This window comes from Peromyscus californicus, unplaced genomic scaffold (genome assembly GCF_007827085.1).
Source record: "Peromyscus californicus insignis strain IS unplaced genomic scaffold, ASM782708v3 Scaffold_9__1_contigs__length_137607984, whole genome shotgun sequence".
Classification (NCBI taxonomy): domain Eukaryota; kingdom Metazoa; phylum Chordata; class Mammalia; order Rodentia; family Cricetidae; genus Peromyscus; species Peromyscus californicus.
Genome location: NW_026294617.1, coordinates 56,049,778 through 56,073,024, shown reverse-complemented (window position 1 = coordinate 56,073,024; position 23,247 = coordinate 56,049,778). Strand labels below are relative to the sequence as shown.

General features: G+C 42.2%; 1 protein-coding gene across 1 annotated transcript in view; it reads left to right on the top strand.

Moving 5' to 3' along the window:
* The first annotated feature begins 11,463 nt into the window (after nucleotides 1-11,463).
* Nucleotides 11,464-23,247, top strand: part of Golim4 (golgi integral membrane protein 4) — an 80,564-nt gene continuing 68,780 nt past the window's right edge. The window contains exon 1 of the mRNA XM_052732172.1: nucleotides 11,464-11,652. Within this exon, the coding sequence (XP_052588132.1) occupies nucleotides 11,466-11,652 (187 nt within the window). The 5' untranslated portion in view covers nucleotides 11,464-11,465. The remainder of the gene's footprint in view (nucleotides 11,653-23,247) is intronic.

Here is a 23,247-nt window from a genome sequence, read left to right as displayed (position 1 = left end):
ATATTTCCAGAAGTTTTTTATTATTCAGGATTCCTTTAGCTATCCTGTTTTGTTTTGCTTTGTTTTTGTTTTTTGGGGTGTGTGTATGTGTGCGTGCATGTGCGTTTGGTGTTTTTTTTTTAATGTTTGTATGTGTTTTCATATGAAGCTGAGAACTGTCCTTTTAAGGTCTCTAAAGAATTGTGCTGGAATTTTAAAGGGGATTGCATTGAATCTGTGGATTGTTTTGGGTAGGATAACTGTTTTCATTATGTTAATCCTACTGATCCAAGAACATGGGGGATCTTTTCATCTTCTGACATCTTCACTTTCTTCAGTGTCTTAAAGATTTTATCATACAAGACTTTGACTTGCCTGGTTAGAGCTACCACAAGTTATTTTATATTTTTCATACTATTGTGAAAGATGTTGTTCCCACAATTTCTTTCTAAGTCTATTGGACATTTGTGGATAGGAAGTCTACTGATTTTTTTTTTTTTTAGTTAATTTTGTCCCCTGCTACATTGCTGAAAGTGTTTATCAGTTCCAGGAAATCCCTGGTGGAATTTTTAGGATCATTTACATATAAATTGATATCACAAATACTTACATAAAGATAATGACTTCTTCCTTTCCAGTTTATGTCTCCTTGATCTCCTTCCATTGTATTATTTCTCTAGCTAACACTTTAATTACTATATTAAATATGTATATAGAGTGTACATCCCTGTCTTCTTCCTGATTTTAGTTAAAATGCTTTGTGTTTCTCTCTATTTACATTGATGTAGGCTGTGTGCTTGTTATAAATTGCTTGTATTAATACTGAGGTAAGTTCCTTGTATTCTTCATATCTCTAGGACATTTATCATGAAGAGGTGTTGGATTTTGTTTAAGGCCTTTTCTGTATCTAATGAGATGATCAGGTGATTTTCATCTTTCAGCTTTTATGGATGTAGTGGGTTGCATTTATCAGTTTACATATATTGAACCATTCTGCATTTCTGGAATAAAGCCTACTTCATCATGGTGGATCATGTTTTGTTGTATTCTTGGATTCAGTTTGCCAGTATTTTATTGAGAATTTTAGAATCTATTTTTATTAGAGAAATTGGTCTGCACTCCTTTTGCTTTGTCGAGTCTTTGTGTGGTTTCAGTATGAGGTTAATTGTGGCCTCATAAAAAGAATTGGGACAGGCTCCTTTTTTTTCTATTTTGGGGAATGATTTAAGGGTATTGACATTAATTTTTTTTTGAAAGTCTGGTAGAATTTTGTGCTGGATCAATCTGACCCTGGACTTACTTTGTTTGGGGAACTTTTAATTACTGCTTCTATCTCACTGGGGGTTATACGCCTGTTTAAATTGCTTATCTTGTCTTGATTTAGCTTTGTTACATCATGTATATCAAGCAATTTATTCGTTTCTTTTAGGTTTTCCAATTTGGTGGAGCATAGCTTTTTTTAAAGTATGTCCCCTGGATTTCAATGACATCTGTTGTTATGTTCCTTTTTTTCGTCTCTAATTTTATTGATTTGGATCCTATTTCTCCATCTTTTAGTTAATTTGGCTAAAGGTTTATCTATCCTATCGATTTTCTCAAAGAAACAATTCTTCATTTTATTGATTTTTTGTCTCTATTTTATTTATTTCATCTCCCAGTTTGATTATTTCTTGCTATGTACTCCTTGGGGGTGTTAGTTCTTTTTCTCTAGAGTCTTCAGTGTGCACTGCAGTTATTAATATGAGATCGCTCCAACTTTTTATGTAGGCACTTAATGGTGTGACTTGTCTCTTAGAACCTCCTTCATTGTGTCCCATAGGTTTGGGTACCTTGTGTTTTACTTTGATTCAATTCTAAAAATTTTAAATTTATTTCTTTTTTTTTTTTTTTGGTTTTTCGAGACAGGGTTTCTCTGTGTAGCTTTGCGCCTGTCCTGGAACTCACTTGGTAGCCCAGGCTGGCCTCGAACTCACAGAGATCCGCCTGGCTCTGCCTCCCGAGTGCTGGGATTAAAGGCGTGCGCCACCACCGCCCGGCTTAAATTTATTTCTTAATCTGTGTCTTGACCCATTTTTCATTCAGTGGTGAGTTGTTCAAGTTTTCATGAATTTGTAAGAATTTCTGTTGCGGTTGATCTCTAGCTTTAATCCAAGGTGATTAGAAAGACACATGATATAATTTCAGTATTCTTGTATCTGTTGAGACTTGCTTTTTGTCCAAGTATGTGGTCAGTTTTGGAGAAAGTTCTATGACTTCTGAGAAGAAGGAATATTCTTCTTGTTTGGGTGAAATGCCCTGTAAATATCTGCTAGAATCATTTGATTTATGACATTATTTAACTCCAAAATTTCTGTACTTAGTTTTTGTTTGGAAGACATGTCAATTGACAAGAATTTGGTATCGAAATCATCCATTATAACTGTATGGGAAAACATGATTTTAGCTGTAGTAGTGTTTCTTCTATGAACTTGGGTGCCCATGTGTTTGGTGCATATATGTTTACAATTACAGTATTCTCTTGGTGGATTTTTTTCATTTGTTGAGTATATGCTGTCTTTACTATCTCTTTTGATTAGGTTTGGTTTGCAGTCTTTTCTCAAACATTAAAATGACTTCAGTGGCTTGCTCCTTGGGTCCATTGCTTGGAATGTTTTCTTCTGTCATCCTTTCACCCTGAGGCATTGTATGTCCTTGATAAGGTGTGTATCTTGGATGCAGCAAAAGGGGAGGGAACAGTTTTATAAACCAATCTGGTAATCTATGCCTTTTGTTGAATATTTTCTGTGCTCTGATCTGAGTTTCTTCTTCTAATTTTATTATTTGTAGGTGTATTCTTTTCATAGTGTCCCGTATTTCCTCAATGTTTTTGCTTATAATTTTTAGATTCAAAATTTTCTTTGATTGAGGTATCCATGTTTACTACTTCGTCTTCAACTCCTGAGATTTTTTTTCTTCCATGTCTTATACTTTGTTGATGAGGCTTACCGCTGAGATTTTTGTTTGGCTTCCTGAATATTTCATTTCCAGTTTTATTTCAGTTTGAGGTTTCTTTAGTGATTCTAATTTTTTTGTTAAATTCTATATGGTTTACATTATTTTCATTATTTTGTTCCCCATTTCATTGTGTTTTCATGTACTCAATTTAAGGATTTATTCATATTTTCTTTAAGGTCCTTGAACATATTCATAAACGGTATTTGAAATTTTGTCTTGGGCTCCCCCTATATTGCATTTCTCAGTGCCTACTGTTACTGAGAGTTACTGAGTTCTGTGGGGACATACTGTCCTGACTGGTAATGTTTTTGTTTTGTGCTGGTGTTTAGGTATCTGGGATTGGGATGACTGTGATAATTTTAAGTGTTGGTATGTCATCGTGTCTTTGTTGGGTAGGTGCTCCATTTCTTTGTTCCTGTTACTTTCTCTGCGTCTTAGGAAAGTATGATGGCTATGGTTTGCCTGGTAGGGAGTGCTTCTGGAAGTCAGTGGGTAGCAGATAGAAATAGAGGTGGGCTAGGAGAAAAGGCTGAGAGAAGCTTCAGGAAAGATCTAAGGGGATCCTGTTCACTCCTGGAGGCAGGATCCCCAGGGATTCTGGAGGTTCATTAGAAAGAGGAGATCTTGCATGTAGGTTGTGGTAACGCACAGAATTGTCTGGAGAGATGGAATGAAAGGACCAGGGGGTGCCGGGCGGTGGTGGCGCACGCCTTTAATCCCAGCACTCGGGAGGCAGAAACAGGCGGATCTCTGTGAGTTCAAGGCCAGCCTGGTCTACAAAGCGAGTTCCAGGAAAGGCACAGAGCTACACAGAGAAACCCTGTCTCCAAAAACAAAAACAAAAAACAAAAAACCAAAACAAAACAAAACAAGGACCAGGGGGACCCTGGTTCTGAACCAAGAGTTGGGGTCTCCAGTGGATGGTGCTGAGGTGGGAGAAGGGGCTCCTTTAAGAATGTTGTTGTGGGCTGAGCATCTGAATGGAGAGATCTCGTAAAGGGGGACAGCAAGGACAGTGTGACTCACCTGCCTGAGTCTCTGACAGTGGTGGACACTGGACATCTTGAGTAGAAAGTGTAGAAACTTTCTTGGGGCCTGACAGAAAGGAAGCAGATGAGCTAGAAGGAGTGGGGGTGGGGCCAAGAAAGAACACTGGGGTTAGTAAAGCTGAGTCCACACCAAGGTTTGGGGTAGTCACTAGGGGATGGAAGTTGGGATAGAGGAGAGGCCCCCAGAAGCAGTCTGCTATAGAGCCTGGGAGACACTGGAGATACTGTAATAGCAGATAGGAAGGAGATTAGAAATCACCTACCTGAGTCCAGGTCCAGAGTCACCATGGGGAATACCAGGTAGAAAGTGTTTCTAGGTACAGGCAGCTGACACAAGGGAACAGGGACACCTCAGAATATATAAATGCAGCACATTGCATCATTAATCTGTACAACTCTACTTACTACTTCCTCCTTTTCCCCAAATCAACAAATATGTCCTGTCTACCAGCCAAAAGCAAAGGAAAAAGCAAATCTCATAAAGAAAACCCCAAACTTTCTCTTAAGCTGGTTTCTTCCTGAATCCACACTCAGTTTTCTCCCCTTTCAGTCAAGAACCAGAAAGGTAGAGACTCTGCTACCCCTACATTCCTACTACCTTACATACCTTTAACCTTTTCATTCCTCAATCCATTTATATCACCTCAATCGTTTATATCACCCATAGACTTAGCTTTTGTTTTAAAAGGCTTTAGTTTTCTTTCTTATCAGCAACACACCCACCCCTTTACCCTAAATGGCTCTCTTCCTAGTCTCTTTGTGTTTTTGCTTCCTTCTTTCCCTCTTTCTTTTTACATTTTTATATTGTGTGTGTTTACATGCATGTGCGATGGAGAATATGTGGTTACAGAGGACAGCTGTTGGGAGTCAATTTTTTAGTCCTGTCACGTAAGTCCTGGGGATCAAACTCAGGTCATAAGACTTGGTCTTAACTGTATTTCATTTCTGCATCATCTTGGTGACCCTCTCCCTTCTTCTTCATGACTGGTTTATCCCTTTACCTCACTAACTTGTAATGTAAGGGAATAATTGCAGGATATAACTCCAACAAAGCAACTCATTGGTTTAAAGGAGGTTCTTCCCTATGAGGTGATCAGGTATATGAATCTTCTCCAGAAGACCACTGAGGACCACAGAAGGCACATCAACTAAAACCTTTAGGGCCTGTACTTTCCTACTGAGCTAGGTGGAGACTGCTGATGCTCTGATAACTGATTATGTAATTTCACTCTTTTTTAGTTGTGTGATACAATTCAATGTTATATAAAGCAAGAAGTTTGGAAGTGAAGAATTATTTGTTCCTATAGAAATTCAGATGAATGTTTTGAAAGCTCTACAGAACTGGTAACTTGAAGAAAAAAATCACAGCCAAATTAGGTGAAAAATAAGACCATGAAAAACATAATTTCAATCTGGCTTCATTTTGCACTGAAATCATCTTACCGGGGACTACTCAAGGAAGTTGCAACCAGAAATCGTGAGTGACACACTAAGGCTGAGAAGACTAGGCTGAGTTTTAACTAATGATGGATTCAAACCTGCAAGCCAAGGCTTGGCCTCACATTAGAGGAAAACTTAATGAAAGTACACATATATGTTTTAAGGTGTCTGAATGTCACTTTAATGATCCTTGTCTTTCACGGACCCTAATTAACCAACTGTTTGTGCTAATTGCCATGCCTCAGAGGCTGCCTTCCCAGGAGTCCTGACTGAACCATGAGGCTACTTCTGTTCCTGTTCTTTTTCTTTGAACTGATTAAAATCCCAAGATCTTCAATACAGCATTGAAGATATAAACTCCACACCTGAAGGTTCCTGGTAACAAGGCCTCACTTCATTCTGTCACTACATCCACCATTTCCCTTATGTCCTTCTTCCACATGCCATGCACAGTAGCTGTTTTTAAAAAGTTGAGATGTAATGTCTACTGAAAATATCAGTCCGTATACTGAAACCTAAGAATTAGAAGTCCAGCTTTTATGAATAGAAGTCCCATGTAAATCCTTGTGTTGTGAAATCACACTTCCACAAGTGAAGAAAAGATTCTCAGTTATGGAGTAGCATTATCATTTTGATTGGCAAGTTGAGCTTAATTTTCAAAATATGGATTTCCAGGACAATCCAGATATGGATAGATGCCATTACAGCTCTTAGTTCGATCTTCAGTCTGAAGATTTGCTTCCATCTTGATCCCTGTGGGTCTTCTGCAGTGCACATGGGAATATTCTTTTTATTTTATAAACCCTGGAACGAATCGTCTTAATCGTTACAGACTTACTCATGATGTGGCAGATAATGTGTGACTAAATGGGGCTTGAACCTGGCACTGTGCATCTCAAGCCGCCTTTGAAATGTTCCCAAGCATCTTTACAACTGGCAAGGAGCATTGTCAGGGACTCGGTGAGAAACCGGTAAACCCTATGATACAAAAACCATTGCTTGTCTATTTCCTAGCTGTTCTTAGTCATAGTAGTAGAGTTTAGCTTTTGATGTTCCACAGTGTCCTTTGTGTGGGGTGGGGTGGGGTTGGATAGATGCATGTGGGTTCCGTAGCATACATGAGGAGGTCAGGGGACAACCTCAAGTGGAGGCCCTCCCCTTTCACCATTGTTGAAGCAGGCTCTCCTCTTTGTACCTGCCTAAGCCAGGGTAAGCCTATGAGCTGGAGAACTTCCTGTCTCCACATCCCAACTCAATGGAGGCGTGCAGAAATTATAGATGCGTGCCACTGATCCTAGTGGCTCTAAGTTCTGGACATCAGAACTCAGGACCTAGTGCCTAAATGACAAGTGCTTTACCCACTGAGCAATCTTACCAATCCAGGTGGCTACTGAAAAGGACTTGACTTGCGAGAGCTGATTACCCATTTACTCCTTTTCCCTCTTTTAACTCCTCACATAGTTGAAAATTACAAAGATAGCCATTCAGAAAACAAGCCCAAGAAAGGCACCAAGACATGCTGAGCGGGATAAACCACTCAGTTATGCCCCCAGTCCCGTGCTTACCTTCTTGCTTCATTAATGTACTGACAATTACTTCCAGGTCATTAACAAAACCTTGAGAAAAAGGAGTTTCCGCCTATTTCTCACAGAACCCTCAAAATGACAGAATGCCCTTATTCCTAGAACAGGCCTTAAAGGTGACAAGAAAAGAGGTGAATGTACTAATTAGGTGTCAACAAATGGGTGACACCGCAAAAAAAGCAACAAGACACAGGGTGAAAGTTCTGGGAAGAAAGAGAGGAGAGTTATTTCTGTAACTGTTACATGACACAGTTCAAACCGTGAGTTATTGACACTTCAAAGTCATGTTGCATTTTGTTCATTGAGCTACCAGTTATTTAGTTACTGTTCTAGTATCCTTTATCTTGCTGTGATAAAGCACCCCAGCCAAAAGCAACTCTGGGGAAGAAAGGGCTTATATGTCCAGGTCATAGGCCATCACTGAGGGAAGTAATGGTAAGAACTTAAAGCAAAAACCATAAAGGGGCACTGCTTGCTGCCTTGCCCACTGCTTCATGCTTAGCTAGTTGTCTTACACAGGACAATCTCTGTAGGGATGTCATACTTCCTATAAGCTGTGCTGTCCTGTATCAATTAGCAATAAAGAAAATCCTCCACAAACCTGTCCAGATCAATCTGAAGTAGACTTTCCTCTCAGATTTCAAGTTTCCATCTAAACTAGGAAACATAAATGCTGAAAGTGGAGCCCCCAGGTCTGCATATGCTAGACAAGCATGCTAACAACAGCCCATATCCTGACTCACCATTTTAAAGTTGAATACTCAGCACTCCTTTTGGGTGGTGTTTGTTTCTCCAACAAGTTAAAACGTATTGAGTTATATTTGTAGGAAAGATATTTCAATAAAAGTTTTCATGCAATGGAGATTATTCAGACTACATTACTAATGATAATTAGATTATTCCAAATTATGCATCACCTACTTCTCTCAAATTTATTTTTCTTAACCTCCCCTCTTGGGAACATAAACATATCTGAATACCATTCATTTAAGGTAGAGAACATCTAATGTTCTCAAATGGATGTAAGGTTCTGTTTGTCTTTTTCCTGACTTAGAAACAAAATACTAAATGGGGGAAATTCCTCAGTATTTGTAATTTCTAAATTATATCCATATGCTATGAAATATATTGTCTATGGATATATAATTATGAAGGGTTGTTCTTTAAAATACTAAAGAAACAAAATAAAATAGAACTAACAATAGATCTTCCAAGACTAGTGTAAATAGCTCATATGTTATAAACTCTACCCAAAGGCAGTGCTATGTAAATTTAATTTATAGGCCCTGCATGTTTCCCATGTTAGCTGCTCAAAAGCACTATACTTGTATATTCAAGAATCCAGAGGCAATGTTCACCTTGGAAATGTAATATTATAAAGACACTGCCATTAGTGATTTTATGTTCTTCTGCAAACCCTTCTTGAATTTGAAATAATGAATAAGTTGAGTTAATAACTTTCTTCTCTTTCAAGTTTTATGACTAAAATATTGAGCTGCGTTTTATGGCCTTCATTTATTATATTCCGTAGATCAGTTGTCCGCTTTAGGCAAAGAAGACCTTAAGAAAGTGAAATGAAACTGATGTTAAGAAATCAGAGGTTTAAAACAAGGGATCATGAATTTAAGAAGCTCAAGATTTCCCATAGGTTGGAAATACAATTGAATACCATGTGCTGTGTAACTTGTGAACAGACTTTCCACACCTCCCTACTGTAGAATCCCCCCCCCCTCTCTCTCTCTCTCTCTCTCTCTCTCTCTGTGTGTGTGTGTGTGTGTGTGTGTGTGTCCAGAATAGTCTCATATTCGAGTACAGGCTAAGATTATTGCTGAAAAAAATCTGAACATTTCATTTCCTTTAGAGAAGTTTGCACAGAGATTTTGGACAGCTTATGAGCAAATTTAGTTCTGAGGAATTCTAAAGGAATCCTACTAATTACTCCCAATTTCTGTGAGTAAACCAGAAAGAGGAAACCTTAAACAGTGGGAAATTCCATAAGACTCGTGACCATGGGAGTTACACCATCACCATGGAACAAAACTAAGCTTCTTTAGTCGGCTTTTTTTTTTTTTAAATTGGGCATTCTTGTCTTTTTTTCTGGGAGTGGGGATTGAAGTCAATGTCTACTATGTGCTAGGTAAGTGTTCTAACACTAAGCTACCATCCCTAGGATGTTTTTCACTTTTGATTTGAAACAAGAGCTCTCTAAATTGTCCAGGCTGACTTAGGAATCCTGTTGCCTTGATCTTGCCAGTAGCTGGGATTACAGGCTTGTACCATCAGGCCTGGCATAGGTTCACATTTTAACAGAATACAGTTCTTGACTACATGTTTAAATGGAGTGACGATTTGGTTTTTGTAGAAGAACAAGGTGGAAAGGGTAGGGTTCTGATAGATTCTCTTGTTGTGAGTAACTAACTTTTCATGAGAACCAGATAGTCCTAGAACTATTTATGTCACCTTGGTCAAATTTAATTTGTTTCCAACATGTAAATAGAATACCCTAAGTATCCCTGTAAGCATTTTGAACAATGTAACGTGCTTTTTATTAGTTAAGTGCATATACCAATTCTGCTTATTTTTCACAGTGAGATAAATGCCCCAGCCTGCCTGTGTGGCTCTTGTTAACTGATGACTTCATAGTTGACCTAAAAACATTCAGGACAGGGACTATCTTTATGAACCTGGCGTAAGCAGATCTTCCTTCATCTTAAGCATTCTCTCTCTCATAATTGATGGCTATGACTAAAACCCAGTCAGGATATCACAAAAATTATGCAGAATGTAATAAGTGCCACTGCACTACTGATTCTTTCCAGAAATAATGTATTTCCCTTAGACTCCAGGTCAAGAGGGGAAACAAAATTATCATTTATGCGTAACCTCAATTCCACACGCCTTCTCATTAGATGGAAAAAGCAAACGCACCATGGATTTCTTTGAAGTGGTTTGGAGTTATTATGCTTGTCTAGCTTTTCTAGTTAGGATTTTTTTGTTGGCCCTGAAAATGTAATTTTAAATTGTAACTGATGCATTTCTGTCACCATTACGAGAAATACACATAGCAAAATGAATGCATACTCATTTCAGCCTTAAGATTTGTTTTTAAATTATTCCATTTGAAGCCAGAGGAAACATATGAGATCATTTCTTTCCCTCTGCCAACAAAGTGATTTCCCCACCCCACGTGGACAGTCAAGTGAGCTTCGGGGTTCCAGCTTGCTTCCTACCATCTATGAACACAGGCTAGTGTCCCTGATGGGAGAAGACTCAGTAGGCAGCCCTTGAGAGATTGTGCCTACTGTGCAAAGAACGCACTGTCTGCAACCTGAGCTCACTCTGTAGGATAAGAAGTGAGCAGGACTTAGCAGAGTGCACGCCCTGCTGCTTTGCGGTCCTCGGCGTGTGTAAGCACTGTACTCTTTCTCCACGTGCATTCCAAGTGCCGGCACACACATGCACACACATGCGTACACGTGCGCAATGATCATCACCAAGCCTCAGGCCAGGACAAGTCCCAAGCACTCCCAGCCCGGCTCCTCCGCCTATTCCCACCCACCCGGGCTCCACGTGGGCGAACCCAGGCGCCAGGCGGCCGCGCGGCCCACGGAGCCCAGGGCCTGCCCTGAGCTGAGAAGGAGGGCGCGGCCCGGGGCGGGACAGACAAAGCTGGCGTCCAATGGAGCCCAGCACTGACTCCCCGAAAGGAGGGAGCGGCGGCTTGCGCGGACCCAATGAGCTGGGAGCCCGAGTGAGACTTCCTCCCGGAATCCCGTTGGCCATGATAGCGGGGCCGTGGGTGACACGTAAGTTGGGTGGGAGGTGGCGGACCACTGGAGCCGCCAGATCAGTGACACCGGCCCTCCGCCTCCCCCCCGCCCTTACCCGATCAGAACAACCTGTCCCCCATCTCTCCACCATCCGAGGTGGACCGCGCGCTGGGACGCCGCGGGGAGCCAGGTCCCTTTGTTGGGCGTGCGTCCCCTACCAGCGGTAGCCACAAAGTCCAGCAGCCGGAGCCGGCGCGAGGGGCGGGGACAGACGGTGGGGACAGCGAGGCCAAAAAGTGAGGAGGAAGGAAAGCCGGGCAGGCGGCGCGCGTGGAGACCGGCAGCAAGGGCAGCGGGCTCTGAAGTATGCAAAGGGACCCCACGGGGCCCCAGCCACTCGCGGAGCTCCGACGTCGCAGAAGTTTGGTGGCCGCTGCCCGGGTGGCGTCGATGGCCTGGCGGCCCGCCGCGCGCGGGGGCTGAGCGGCCGCCTCTTCCCCTCGGGCCCCGCTTTTGTGTCTCGCGTCTTTCTGCTCATGCCGCGTCCGGCTACTTCCCGCGGTGGCCGCTGCTGAGCCGCCCGCCTCCGCCGAGGACCCGAGGACACGACGGCGGCGCCCGCCGCCGCAGCGCGGGGCGCAGGAGGGACTATGGGAAACGGGATGTGCTCCCGAAAGCAGAAGCGGATCTTCCAGACGCTGCTGCTACTCACGGTGGTCTTCGGCTTCCTCTATGGCGCGATGCTCTACTTGGAACTGCAGACCCAGCTGCGCAAAGCCGAGGCGGTGGCGCTCAAGTACCAGCAGCACCAAGACTCACTCTCTGCTCAATTGCAAGGTACAGGGAAGGGGACGCGCGCGGCCAACTTCGCTCCGCGCTAGTGCTGGGGCTGGCAAAGTAGTTTGATGTGCAGTTGGCCTTGCAGGTGTCATCCGTTGACCTTCTGGGACAGCAGCACGGGGCTGTTGGCTCTCAGTGTGTGTGGAGAGGTAACATCCCGGTTTTCCTTCTTCCTGGCAGGAGTTATCTTTGAAATCTACAGCACCAGCCCATGATCCCGCTTGGTTTGAGGCGGGGGGTTACATACAATACAGGATATTTTGCCGGAAGCACTTGTCAAAGGTCCAGCTGCAATCTAGACAAACAGCCCTCCTGCCACATCTGCCAACCCTTTCCCAAGAGGCATGCCCTGGTTTGTAGATATGGAGAGTTATGCAGACACTTAACTGGTTCTCGTTTTCAAGAAAAAAAAAAATTAGGCTATACATTCGTGGCTGGTGAATGGAACTGGCTAGCTTGTATTGTTATTATTATGCTGATTTAATAGGTAACTTGAGAAATACCGGGTGTGATGGAAAAGTCCACACTACTTGACTAACTATCCTCCAGATGATTGTTTTTTAAAAGGCTTGTCTTCCTGTGGATGCCTTTAGCTGATCACAGAGCTCTGTGTGTGTATATGCATGAATGCACATGCGTGTTTCACAGTTAGCTTTGGGAAGTCAAAAAGAAGAAACATAAGATTTCACGTTGCCAACCACAGAAGACACAACTTGTGCAAGACGTTCGAAGCTTGTATCCTTCTCTTTTAAAAATCACATGGACTATGAGTTTCTAAGGCCCAAATGGTTCGTGAGTGAGTGCATGTAAACCCTTGGTGGTTCCCTTAAGGACACACATAAAAAACATTGTATATGTTTTTTATAAGCTCATTGTATATGTTTTTTATAAATGCTTCTACCTGTTCTACTCGTTTGTTTTCAACACTCATGCAACTCTCTCTCCAACACAAAGGAAGCAAGAAATAAAAGGCCCTATCTAAACAGTCATACCACAACTGTCCTTGTTGATAATGCAGATACGGCTTACTGAATCTTCCTGGGCGCATATAAGCTGAAGGGGTGTTCCTGACAGGGGACGTGTATACACATATAAAACAGATGCTTTTGCCTTGATCCAGCTATCCAGAGCGTTTTCTAGTAAGACTTTTCAGATAGGAGAAAATGATATGCAGCTATTTGGTTGGTCTGATTTGTTCTTCCAAACTTAGAAGAAAAGAAAGTATTTTTAGCTTCTTCAAACTGCACTGCCCCAGGCAATGAAAATATGTGGCTGGGCTTTTTTTCAAAAGGAAAGCCTGTTTTGACAGTCTCTTAGATTTAAAAAAAAAAAAAAAAAGTATAGGTATGGGAATTTTCCCGTGAGTTGTTGGTATGAGAAGGGTGGATACTTGGTTTATTTACTTAGAAAGTATCAGTGGATTCCCCATGAGCTTCAGTGTGGGTGTGCTTGTGTGGATGTGCCGTTTGCACACGTGAGGGTCAGAGGTTGGTACTAGGAAGTCGTCCTCGCTCGAGTCTCTACTTTATTTTTCTGATACAGGGTCCCTCACTGGAAGTTGAATACCTATTTCGGCTAGATTGACTAGCCAGCTAGCACCTAGGATGTGTGTGTGTGTGTGTGTGTGTGTGTGTGTGTGTGTGTGTGTGTGTGTATGTATGTGTGTGTGTGTGTTTGTGTGCACTAGCCTATATGTATGCTCCTGTGTGGAGGCCGGAGATTGATGTCCAGTGTATTTGTTTTTCACTCTCCACCTTATTTCTTGAGACAGCCAGACTGTCTGGCCATTGAGCGCCATGGATCCTCTGTCTTGAGCCCCCAGCACCCAGATTGTAGGCATACACCACCATACCTGGGTTTTCACATGGGTCAGAGGGATCCAAACTGAGGTCATCAGCTCGCACAGCAAGCAGATGAATGACTGGCTGAGCTGTGCACCCAGCCCCTGAAATATTTATTTATTTGTCTATTTATTTATTATTTTATTGATTTTGGTTTTTTTTTTTTTTTTGAGACCGGGTTTCTCTGTGTAGTTTTGGCGCCTCTCCTGGATCTCCCTCTGTAGACCAGGCTGGCCTTGAACTCTCAGAGATCCGCCTGGCTCTGCCTCCCAATGCTGGGATTATAGGCATGTGCCACCACCGCCCGGCTGAAATCTTTCTTAATAGATGCTTTTTTGTCATTTCCTTTTGGCGGGCAGCACAACAGTTGCAATGATTGTGTAGGAAGGAATTAGTTCACAAGCTGGCTGGAGCTTCTGCTTCTTTCAAAAGAGGCTTTAGACTTGCCTTTAGCAACATCCATTGTCACCTCTGCAGGCTGTTTAGTAGTGAGCATTTTTCTGGTGGCATATGGCTTTTGTTTCCCCTTCTCCAGGACAAATGACATTTTATCTAGTGGTGCTATGTCCTACCTTCATACCCAAGTCTTTAGAGCACCTTACTCTATCCTTTTTTGGTTTGGGTGTATATGTCTATGTGTGGGTGTGCATGAGTGTGGAGGCCACAGATTGATACCAGGTGCCTTTTCTCATTTACTCTCCACCCTTACTTTCTGAGATGGGGTCTTTCTCTGAACCTGATGCTTACTGACTCAGCTAGGCTGATTGGCTTGAGAGATCTGCTTGTCTCTCCTCCACAGTCAGTGCTTTACAGAACAAAAGGTAGGTCTCTGGCCTGCACAACAGGGACTTTACTGACTGGGCCATCTCCTGACACCCTCCCTCCCTCCCTCCCTCCCTCCCTCCCTCCCTCCCTCCCACCTTTGTTCCTTAAGACCTCTTTAGTTCAGGGAGATCGCTTTATTTGGCTTGGATAAAGGTCAGAGTTAATTTTGAGTGGTCTTCTTTTAAAACATGACTCTTGAGCAAGTGTTTCTCTATCAAATGGTACGCATTTGTTAAGTGAGCACAGTTGGGTTATCTTCATTTGAAGAACAGGGTGTACTCCAGGGTCCTTTGGACAGATTACTCTTTTGTATAATAGTCCTATAATTGGAACTGGAGAATGACATGGAAAGGCTCAGAGACCAGATGACCATCTCCACAAAAATCCATGACACTATCTTCTGCATGTATGTATGTATGTATCATCTATCTATCTATCTATCTATCTATCTATCTATCTATCTATCTATCTGTCTATCTATCTATCTGTCTATCTATCTATGTATCTATGTATCTATCATCTATCTATCTATGTATCTATCTATCATCTATCACCTGTAATTCATCTATCATCTATCTACAGTCTACGTGTCTATCAATCATCTATGTATCTAGTTCTCATATTAGTACCTTAATTATACCAAAGGATGGGGCAGAGATCACATACTAGTAGCAGAGGTAGTAGCAACCTTTGTTCCGTGCACAGTTTAGTTAATATTTCTAAGTTTCCTCTTGCTGCTTTCAAATGAGCCGCCTGCCACCCTGTTCTGCAAGCAGCCTGTCTCTGGCTACACTGCCCGTTTGGAGCACCTTGCAGCTCCCACATCAATTAGATCACATCTGCGGGGTGGAACCCAGGCTTCAACCAACAGTCTTTAAGGCTCCCTAGGTGATTGCAGAGGCAGTCATCGTTAAGAGCCCTGGCTCTCTAATCTTAAAGCTAAGCCACTTCAAACATCCTCCTCTTCACTTGCTTGGCCCCAGGGGTGTTTCCATAGCGTATCCTAGGCGTGTGATTAAAAGCAGACTGGCTTCTGGACTGCGTTCCAATTCTAGTTCTCCATTTTATGTGTGTGTGTGAAGTTGGGCCTAATTTTTCTTACTTATCAAATGGAGATTAGAGTGACTCATTCCATCAGGGTTATTGTGAGGATTAACCAAAATAATTCCCAGGGAACCCTCAGCACCAACCTGGAATACAGGAGAACTGTGTGTGATCATCCGGCTCCCCATTTGAGGTTGACCATCCATGTCTTTATCTCTCCCCAGCTTGGCCCTGGGCTGTTTTGAGATTGGCTAAATTTTTTGTTCGGTTATCTACCCTCCTTTGTTTCTAAGCAGGTATTAGAAAAGTAGATAAACTGACATGAGCCGGTGCACTCTACCCTGGAGAAGGAACGGCTCTTCCCTGGCAACTTAAACTCAGAATTCGAGTTTCGTTACTGATTAACCGCTCTGTGCCACATTAGATTAGGAGAGGTGTGCAGCTCCCGAGGCAGTGACTATGTGCAGTAAGTTCTGGAATAAGATGTAACGAGCACATGTTTAAGAATATTAAGGGCCGGGGAGATGGCTCAGCGGTTAGAAGCACTGGCTGCTCTTCCAGAGGACCTGGGTTCAATTCCCAGCACCCACATGGCAGCTCACAACTGTCTGTAACTCCAGTTCCAGGGGATCTGACACCTTCACACAGACATGCACGCAGGCAAAAAAACCACCAATGCACACAAAATAAAAATAAATAAATTTTTAAAAAAAGAATGTTAAGTGTACTCTCCCGAAACACTGTGCCACAATATGACATTGATGACCAGATACCACTGAAGACAATTAATACAATGTTTCACATGCTCTAAATTCAAAGAGGTATGTTGTAATTACTTAGAAGAAAAGAGTTTGAGAGTTTGGTGCTTCTAAGAGTCCCATTTGTTGTTACTTAAGTGTGCTGCCACTGGAGACTACACCCTAGCCTGACCAGGAAGGTATCACATTGTGTTAATGGCCTTTTTGTTTTCCAAAGCTCCTAGATTTGCTTTAAAACAAAAGCCCTTCAGTTCAAGCTCAGGCCTTTCAAGTCCTTCCTCTTTGGTGCCGGGCATATAATTAGTGCTCAGTAAACAGCAGGTGGATGTCAACAGACATCCTTAATGATGGTGGGTGGGATAGTGTTCCTTGATACTGGCTAGTGAGGCAGAGGACATCAGTCTGTTGTGCTTTCTTTTAGCTGTATGATCCTGGGTAAGTAATTTAACCTCTCCATGGCATTGGTTTCTTCTCATATAGTTATCAAGATAGCTCTCTTATAGGTCTCCATGTGGTCCATACCGAGTGTTCTAGGCCAGATGAGTGGAGCTCGCATTTGGACTACCCTTGAAGGCTTCTGGGCAACAGGGTCCTTGAGAGACCTTGATAATTCGGTCTTTAGGTGTGCGAGTAGGGATAATGTTTGGAAGGTAGAATCATTTCCGTGTTGATGCAAAGTTAAGGCGTGCAACAGCAATCAAACATTTCTTTTTAATGGCCATCTGTATTAAAGTATATCTAACATGTAAAAAGACACACTTTCCTTAAAAATGCTGATGTGGCTGAAGTGTGAAATGTGCCCCTTGGGTTTAGGTGTCTGAACAGTTGATTGTCAGTCACTGTCAGTGACAGTGATATTAGCAGGTTGTGAAACTTTAGGGAGTGCAGCCTAGCTAGAAGTGGGTCATTGTGTGGAGGGGGTGAAGGTTGTAGCCCACTCTGATTTCAGGGGAGGTCTCCCTGCTCTATCTATGGTTTGTGGGATATGAGGAGTCCCAGACTCTCTACCCCATCACCAGGCTTTCCTGAACTTGTTGGACCATGCTCTTGCTAACCGTGAGGCAAATAAATCCTTCCTCCTTTAAGTTGCTTCTCGTAGGTCTTTTGCTACAGCCACAAAAAAAGGCAATTAATAGATGTTTGTATTTTTACATGTAAAATTCATTCCCTAACTAAAAGATAAAATTTTAAATATTTTGTGCAACTCCCAAGTAAAGCATTTTGTCCCACGTAAATGATGGATACAAGAATCTACAGCCACATGTCATGCTAGCATCAGCCATCCCTGCAAAGGGGAGTGAGCCTGCTCTGTGATAAGGGAAACACTGGTTGAGTATGTCAGAATTGTGCATGACACAGAGACCTCCTAGTGTGAGTTCCAGAGAGATGGAAAACCTCACCTTAACGTTGCTCAGTTTTCCTGTCTTTGCAAGAACGTTGTCCCCTAGACACTGGCTGAAAGACTACAAGAGCTGGAGTTGGGGAAATAAGGACTAAAGATGAAGTGAACTAAAAATCAGAGCTTTGGAGAAGAACCAGCATATGGGAGAGAGTGGGAAAGGGATTGGTAGCTGCCGGTGAGTGTTCAAGGCATTACGACTCTTCCTTAGAACTTCCTGTTCTTTAAAAAAATAAAAAAGAAAGAAAGAAAGGGAGGAAGAAAGGGAGCAAGAAAAGAAAGCCATAGGGAATGGAAAAGGGAGAGTGGGCTTCAAGGTCAGAGGGTGTGTAAAGGCCACTTGAGTAGAACATTTGACTGGCATTTGACTGGCAGCGTGTATTAGGCAATAGGACGGCAGTTGCTCGATCTATTGGACTTTGTTTACTAGTCTGCCTTTTACTACATGTACTTGGTGTGACTAGTCCAGGTTTAAATGGAGCAATTTCGGAACTTGGTGCCCAGTTTTGCTGTAACTTTATGACACTCTTGTTATCTTTCTTTTTACTTCTTTTTTTTTTTAACCCTATTTAGGGGAAGAAAAATACATGAAAGCGTTATATACAACAGTGACTAAGAACTATTGCTTTCATTTTGACCAAAAAGTGCTTGTGTTCTATCATGAAGGACAAAAGGTATTTGTGACTTTTGTTTGTAGTTGGTTTGTGCGGTTCATAGCCTTGTTTAGTAGTGAAAGTTTCATGTGTCTATCATAAGGTCAACGAAGAATGGTAAACCCTTTGCTTCTGAGCATAAATTTGTTCTGGTAGAATTTCAGAGTCTATTTCTACTTTATTGAGTGCCCACCATGCCAAGGTGCTCCGTTGAGCACCACTTCAGACTGAAGGAGCAGTCTGGGATTTGGGGGGATAAGTACCTTGCTGTGTCAAGATGGCATCAAATGAAAGCAAGTGTGGAACACTGCCAGGGATGTCTTTCTGTATGCTGTGAATGTGTTGCTCTGATTGATAAATAAAACACTGATTGGCCAGTAGCCAGGCAGGAAGTATAGTACAGGCGGGATAAGCAGAGAGGAGAATTCTGGGAAGAGGAAGGCTGAGTCAGGAGATGCTGCCAGCTGCTACCGCTATGAGAAGCAAGATGTAAAGTACCAGTAAGCCACGAGCCACATGGCAACTTATAGATTAATAGAAATGGGTTAATTTAAGATACAAGAACTAGATAACAAGAAGCCTGCCACGACCATACAGTTTGTAAGCAATATAAGTCTCTGTGTGTTTACTTTGGTCTGAGTGGCTGCAGACCCTGATGGGACTGGAGAAATCTCCAGCTACAGAACGCTAGTATAACTTCCTGTCTGGGTTGCTTCCTCCATGATGTTAGTGCTTCTCATGATGAAATGAATGTGTTTTGAGAAAGTCATTTCTATGAAGATTGAAATAAAATTTAGACTAAGAAGTAAGAGGTATCATCATCTTCGGCAGCATGTTAGGGTTTAGAACATGGGCTGCCACTTGACTTTAGTTGTTACCAGATGTAGCAAATGCTATCTGAAATAACACTGGATCACATGGTACAAAACTTACTATTCCTACTCAATGCTTTCTTGACAAGTCAAAAAGAAACTCTTGGTTTGATATTAGCATCTCTCTCCAAGATTGAGAGTCTCCTGTTTCATAAAAGGAAGCGGACTTCAGTCAAATAACAACCTGGAAGCCAGAATTTGTTTTATGATATGTAGTCTTTTAATTAAACAGTCTATTAATTGCCATTCATTAATGCCATGTACATCACAGTTTTCATTTACAAGGCAATGGGTAAAGTTTTCTTTTCAGAAGTCTGTTGCAGGACAAGACAAACACTTGGCAATCCTCTTTAGTTGACAGGTGTAGACTGACCTGGTGAGAACTCATGTGAGGTGGCCTTCATGCTTGAGATTTAGGAATGCAACTAACTGAACAGATCTGATAGGAACATGGAATTTTGCAATTCCCGAAATTCTGAGATGGGTCACTCACTCACCCTGTGGTTCAAGCTGAGCCCAGAGCCAGATCCCATGACTTCTAGTTGAAGGCAGCATTCTTCATTGGCCTGTGCTCTCTGAGGACCACCAGCATCTCTTTCTCAGCTTCAACTCTCTTGGCATTGCTATTTTTAAAAAATGCTGTGCGCTTCTGAATGGAATGTTTATGCTCTATGTTTTCATTGGCCCATGAATGCTTATGCTGAAAACATGTCTGTCAGTCATTGCCCTTCACTAATAGGCCTTTACTAAATGGCCTTGTAGCCTAGAGGGACAAGGCGATGAGATAAATTGCTCTGTGACTGTCTGACATTTAGAAAATATTTCGGTAACTATTTTTCACACATGAAGTGCCACAATGTGATAGTGAGTGGAACACTCAATGATGTGGTGTCATTGTGAAGGATAGGCACTGTAAAACATGTGAATGATATAATTTGCTTTCCTTTGAGGATAAGTGAATCAAAAAATGAGAATCACTTTAGGGGAGTCAAACACTCCATCTTCCAGTTTTCATTTCATTAACCATGCACTTTTTAATTGAGGTTTTTGTTACAAACCACAGAATCTTTTATAAATAATGATCTCCAAGAGAGCTTTGATGTGGCTTATGAGCTCTCTTAAATATAGGTGCAATGCTAAAAATGAATATAAACAAATTACAGTTGGGCAGATGATAATTATTTGGTTACTTAACTTTGAATACAACAATTTATCATGTTTATATTAGGGTGATTTTATGTTATAAATCTAGTTTCTGTGACACTGATTCAACTACTCAGCCATTTTGTGTGTTTGTCTCTCTCTGTGTTGGGAGGGCAAATGTGCACATGTATGTGCCTGTGTGTAGAGGTCAGACCACTGTACTCAACTTAAAAAAAAAGTGTGTGTGTGTGTGTGTGTGTGTGTGAGTGTGTGTGTGTGTGTGTGTGTGTGTGTGTGTGTGTACACATGTTTGTGATCTGTGTGTGAGTGCAGGTGCACATGTGCTACAGCACGCCAATAGAGGTCATGGGTCAGCCCTGGGTACCGGTCTGTAACTTCTATCTTGTTGAGGCTGTTCCTTTTGTTTTGCCTCTGCATTACATTAAGCTGGCCGGCCTTCTACGGTTTCTCCTGTTTCTGCCTCCCATCTCACCATAGCAGTACTGGGATTACAGGTGTGATCTACTGCATCTGGCTGCATGTGGCTTCTGTGGAGTCCAACTCAAGTATTTATGCTTGTGTGCCCAGCATTTTCGCTCACTGAGTCATCTAGTCCTTGTCTTGTTTGCTTGCATGGGTTTTGGGGGATCAAACTCTGGTCTTCATGAACGTTACCGACTGAGTCATATATCTAGTTTCGTTGCTCAAGCGTTTCATTAACGTGGAGAGAGATTTTTAAACAGACTAGAAGTTCTTTTTAGAGGTCTAGATGATGCTGTAAGACAAATTAAGTAATACTGATGTCAAGGATCACTTTTATCCAGGCAAATGTGCCACCCGTGCAACTTCCAAAAAGCAATCCTTCCTATTGTATAAATGAGTGATGGCTCCAAATTCAGAAACCATCCAAGTTCCGTCTTGGCGTGAATGAGGCTCCTTGGGTATCCTTTGATACAGTTCTTCAGTGCAACGCCTGCAAGTTTAGTCCTCCTCTCCTCTGGAGGGTCAAAACCGAAAAATGGTCAATTCTGAACCCCGTCAACATTCAGAAGACCGGCAGGAGATGCTGAGATATTTGCATTCTGAACTGTCGGTGGAGGTGAGGAACTAGGAAGTCGTAGCAATCCTGAAACCCAAGCTGACATCCTCAGTTAGGTCCCCGGGCCTCCACATCACTCTCCAGGTGTTTTGTAGCCGGAGGCTCTTGGTTGTACTTGTTCATGCTTGCTGCTGCTCTGGCTTTACCACACTATTCCCTGCCAGTGAGAGGTGGGTGGGTCTGTAGTGTCGTCTCATGGAGCCCTGCCTCTTTCCCCTTCCCTCCAAGCTGGCAATATTGCTCCTGATAAAATCTTCTCAAAGACTTTGTGAGTGGCCTGTGACGTTTTGTAAAGTTTTGTTCCCTCGAGCCTGCCCCATCTGCGCAGCCTCTAGAAAGGAGTCCTTGGCTTTGTGCTCACACCGGGACAGATAGAGGCAGTTCTCTTAAAGGTCTGACTTTGCTTTGAGCTCATCCATAGTGCACAAAACTTCTTAAAACCCAAACATCTGGGAAGAATGTGAGCCAAGCTTGTTAGACTTCTGTTGAGAGGATCTGTGACACTCTTGGAGGTCATGTAGTATGGCATTCTTTTTTTAACCTTTCCATGACCTTAGCAGAATGATTTTGTAGCTACAGGTTGGGCTTTTATCTAATGTAAAGGTTTTCTTGTAGTGCTGTGGTATGACCTTTTTGCTGATCCTGTCTTTCAAAAAAAAATAGGTATTTCATTTTCTCTGTGTGTGTGTATGTGTGTGTGTTCCAGAATATGTATATATATACCAAATGTGTACAGGAGCTATTGGGAGCCAGAGAGTGAGCCAGATCCCCAGGAACTGGAGCTAGAGATGATTGTGAGATGCTATATGGGTATGAGGAGCCAACCTGAGTCTTCTGCAAGAGCAGCAAGTGTTCTTAACTACTGAGCCCTCTCTCCAACTCTGGTGTTGTCTTTTTTATTTTTACAACTATTTGGCTGTCTAGAGGGGCTGAGAATCTTAAATTCATCAAGTCATGGATTTTTTTTTATTAACTATCCTTTCAATTTATCTTTTTCCTACAGTTTCTTGTAACAATAAAAAGAAATCTAGTGACATTTCAATATTTTTTTTCTAGGAAATTTCTTTAATTGCATCACCCAATTGATTTGACAGTTTTTGCTCCCAGTATACTTGCAAATGACTGGATCACATAACTACGTGGAAGTGTGGGCCTTGCTGAAAATTCTATGCTACATCATTTTTAATTTCCAATGAACTTTTTCTTACATTAAAAAAATGGCTGTCCATTCATCCATCCATCCATCCATCCATCCACCCACCCATCCATCCACCCACCCATATATCAAAATTAAATTTCAAACTTTTCTAAACCATATGATTCAAACTAGCACTCTTATTAGCATACACAATTCTAAGCCTCTCTAACATTTATATTTATTTATTTTGGTGGCAGGGTCTTACTCTATAGCCCTGGCTAACCTGGAACTCGAAGATATCTGCCTGCTTGTGCCTCCCTAAGTGCTGGCATCAAAGGCGTGTACCATCATGCCCAGTCTCCTACCTTTAGGTTTTTATGGTGGCACTGTACTCTAAAACCTTCAGTAATTATCTTTTTGCAAAGCACATTATCCTCAAACTAACTGGTTCCAAAAGATAACCATTGCCCCAGGAGTTCTGTAGGGAGGAAGTGAGTCAGTCGCAGCCGTATTGTTAAGCAAGACATGGGTCATCTCAGAACTCCACTGGGATTGGGGCCTGCTTCAGGGTTCACTTGGGTTGTTGAAAGGCAAATTCGCTTCCAATCTTGTGCTCATCTAGGCCCTTTCACAGCGCTATCTCAAACATAATAGTAGAAGGAAATCCCAGAAACCCAGAACAAGTGAGGCACAGTAAAAAGAGAGGTAAAATTAATGGTACATGGGAGAAAACAAAACTCTTTATCTTGATTTGTGTTTCCTGCTGGCAGAGGGAGGTTTAGGAACGTCAGCACAACCAACAGACTCAGGTATTCCCTTT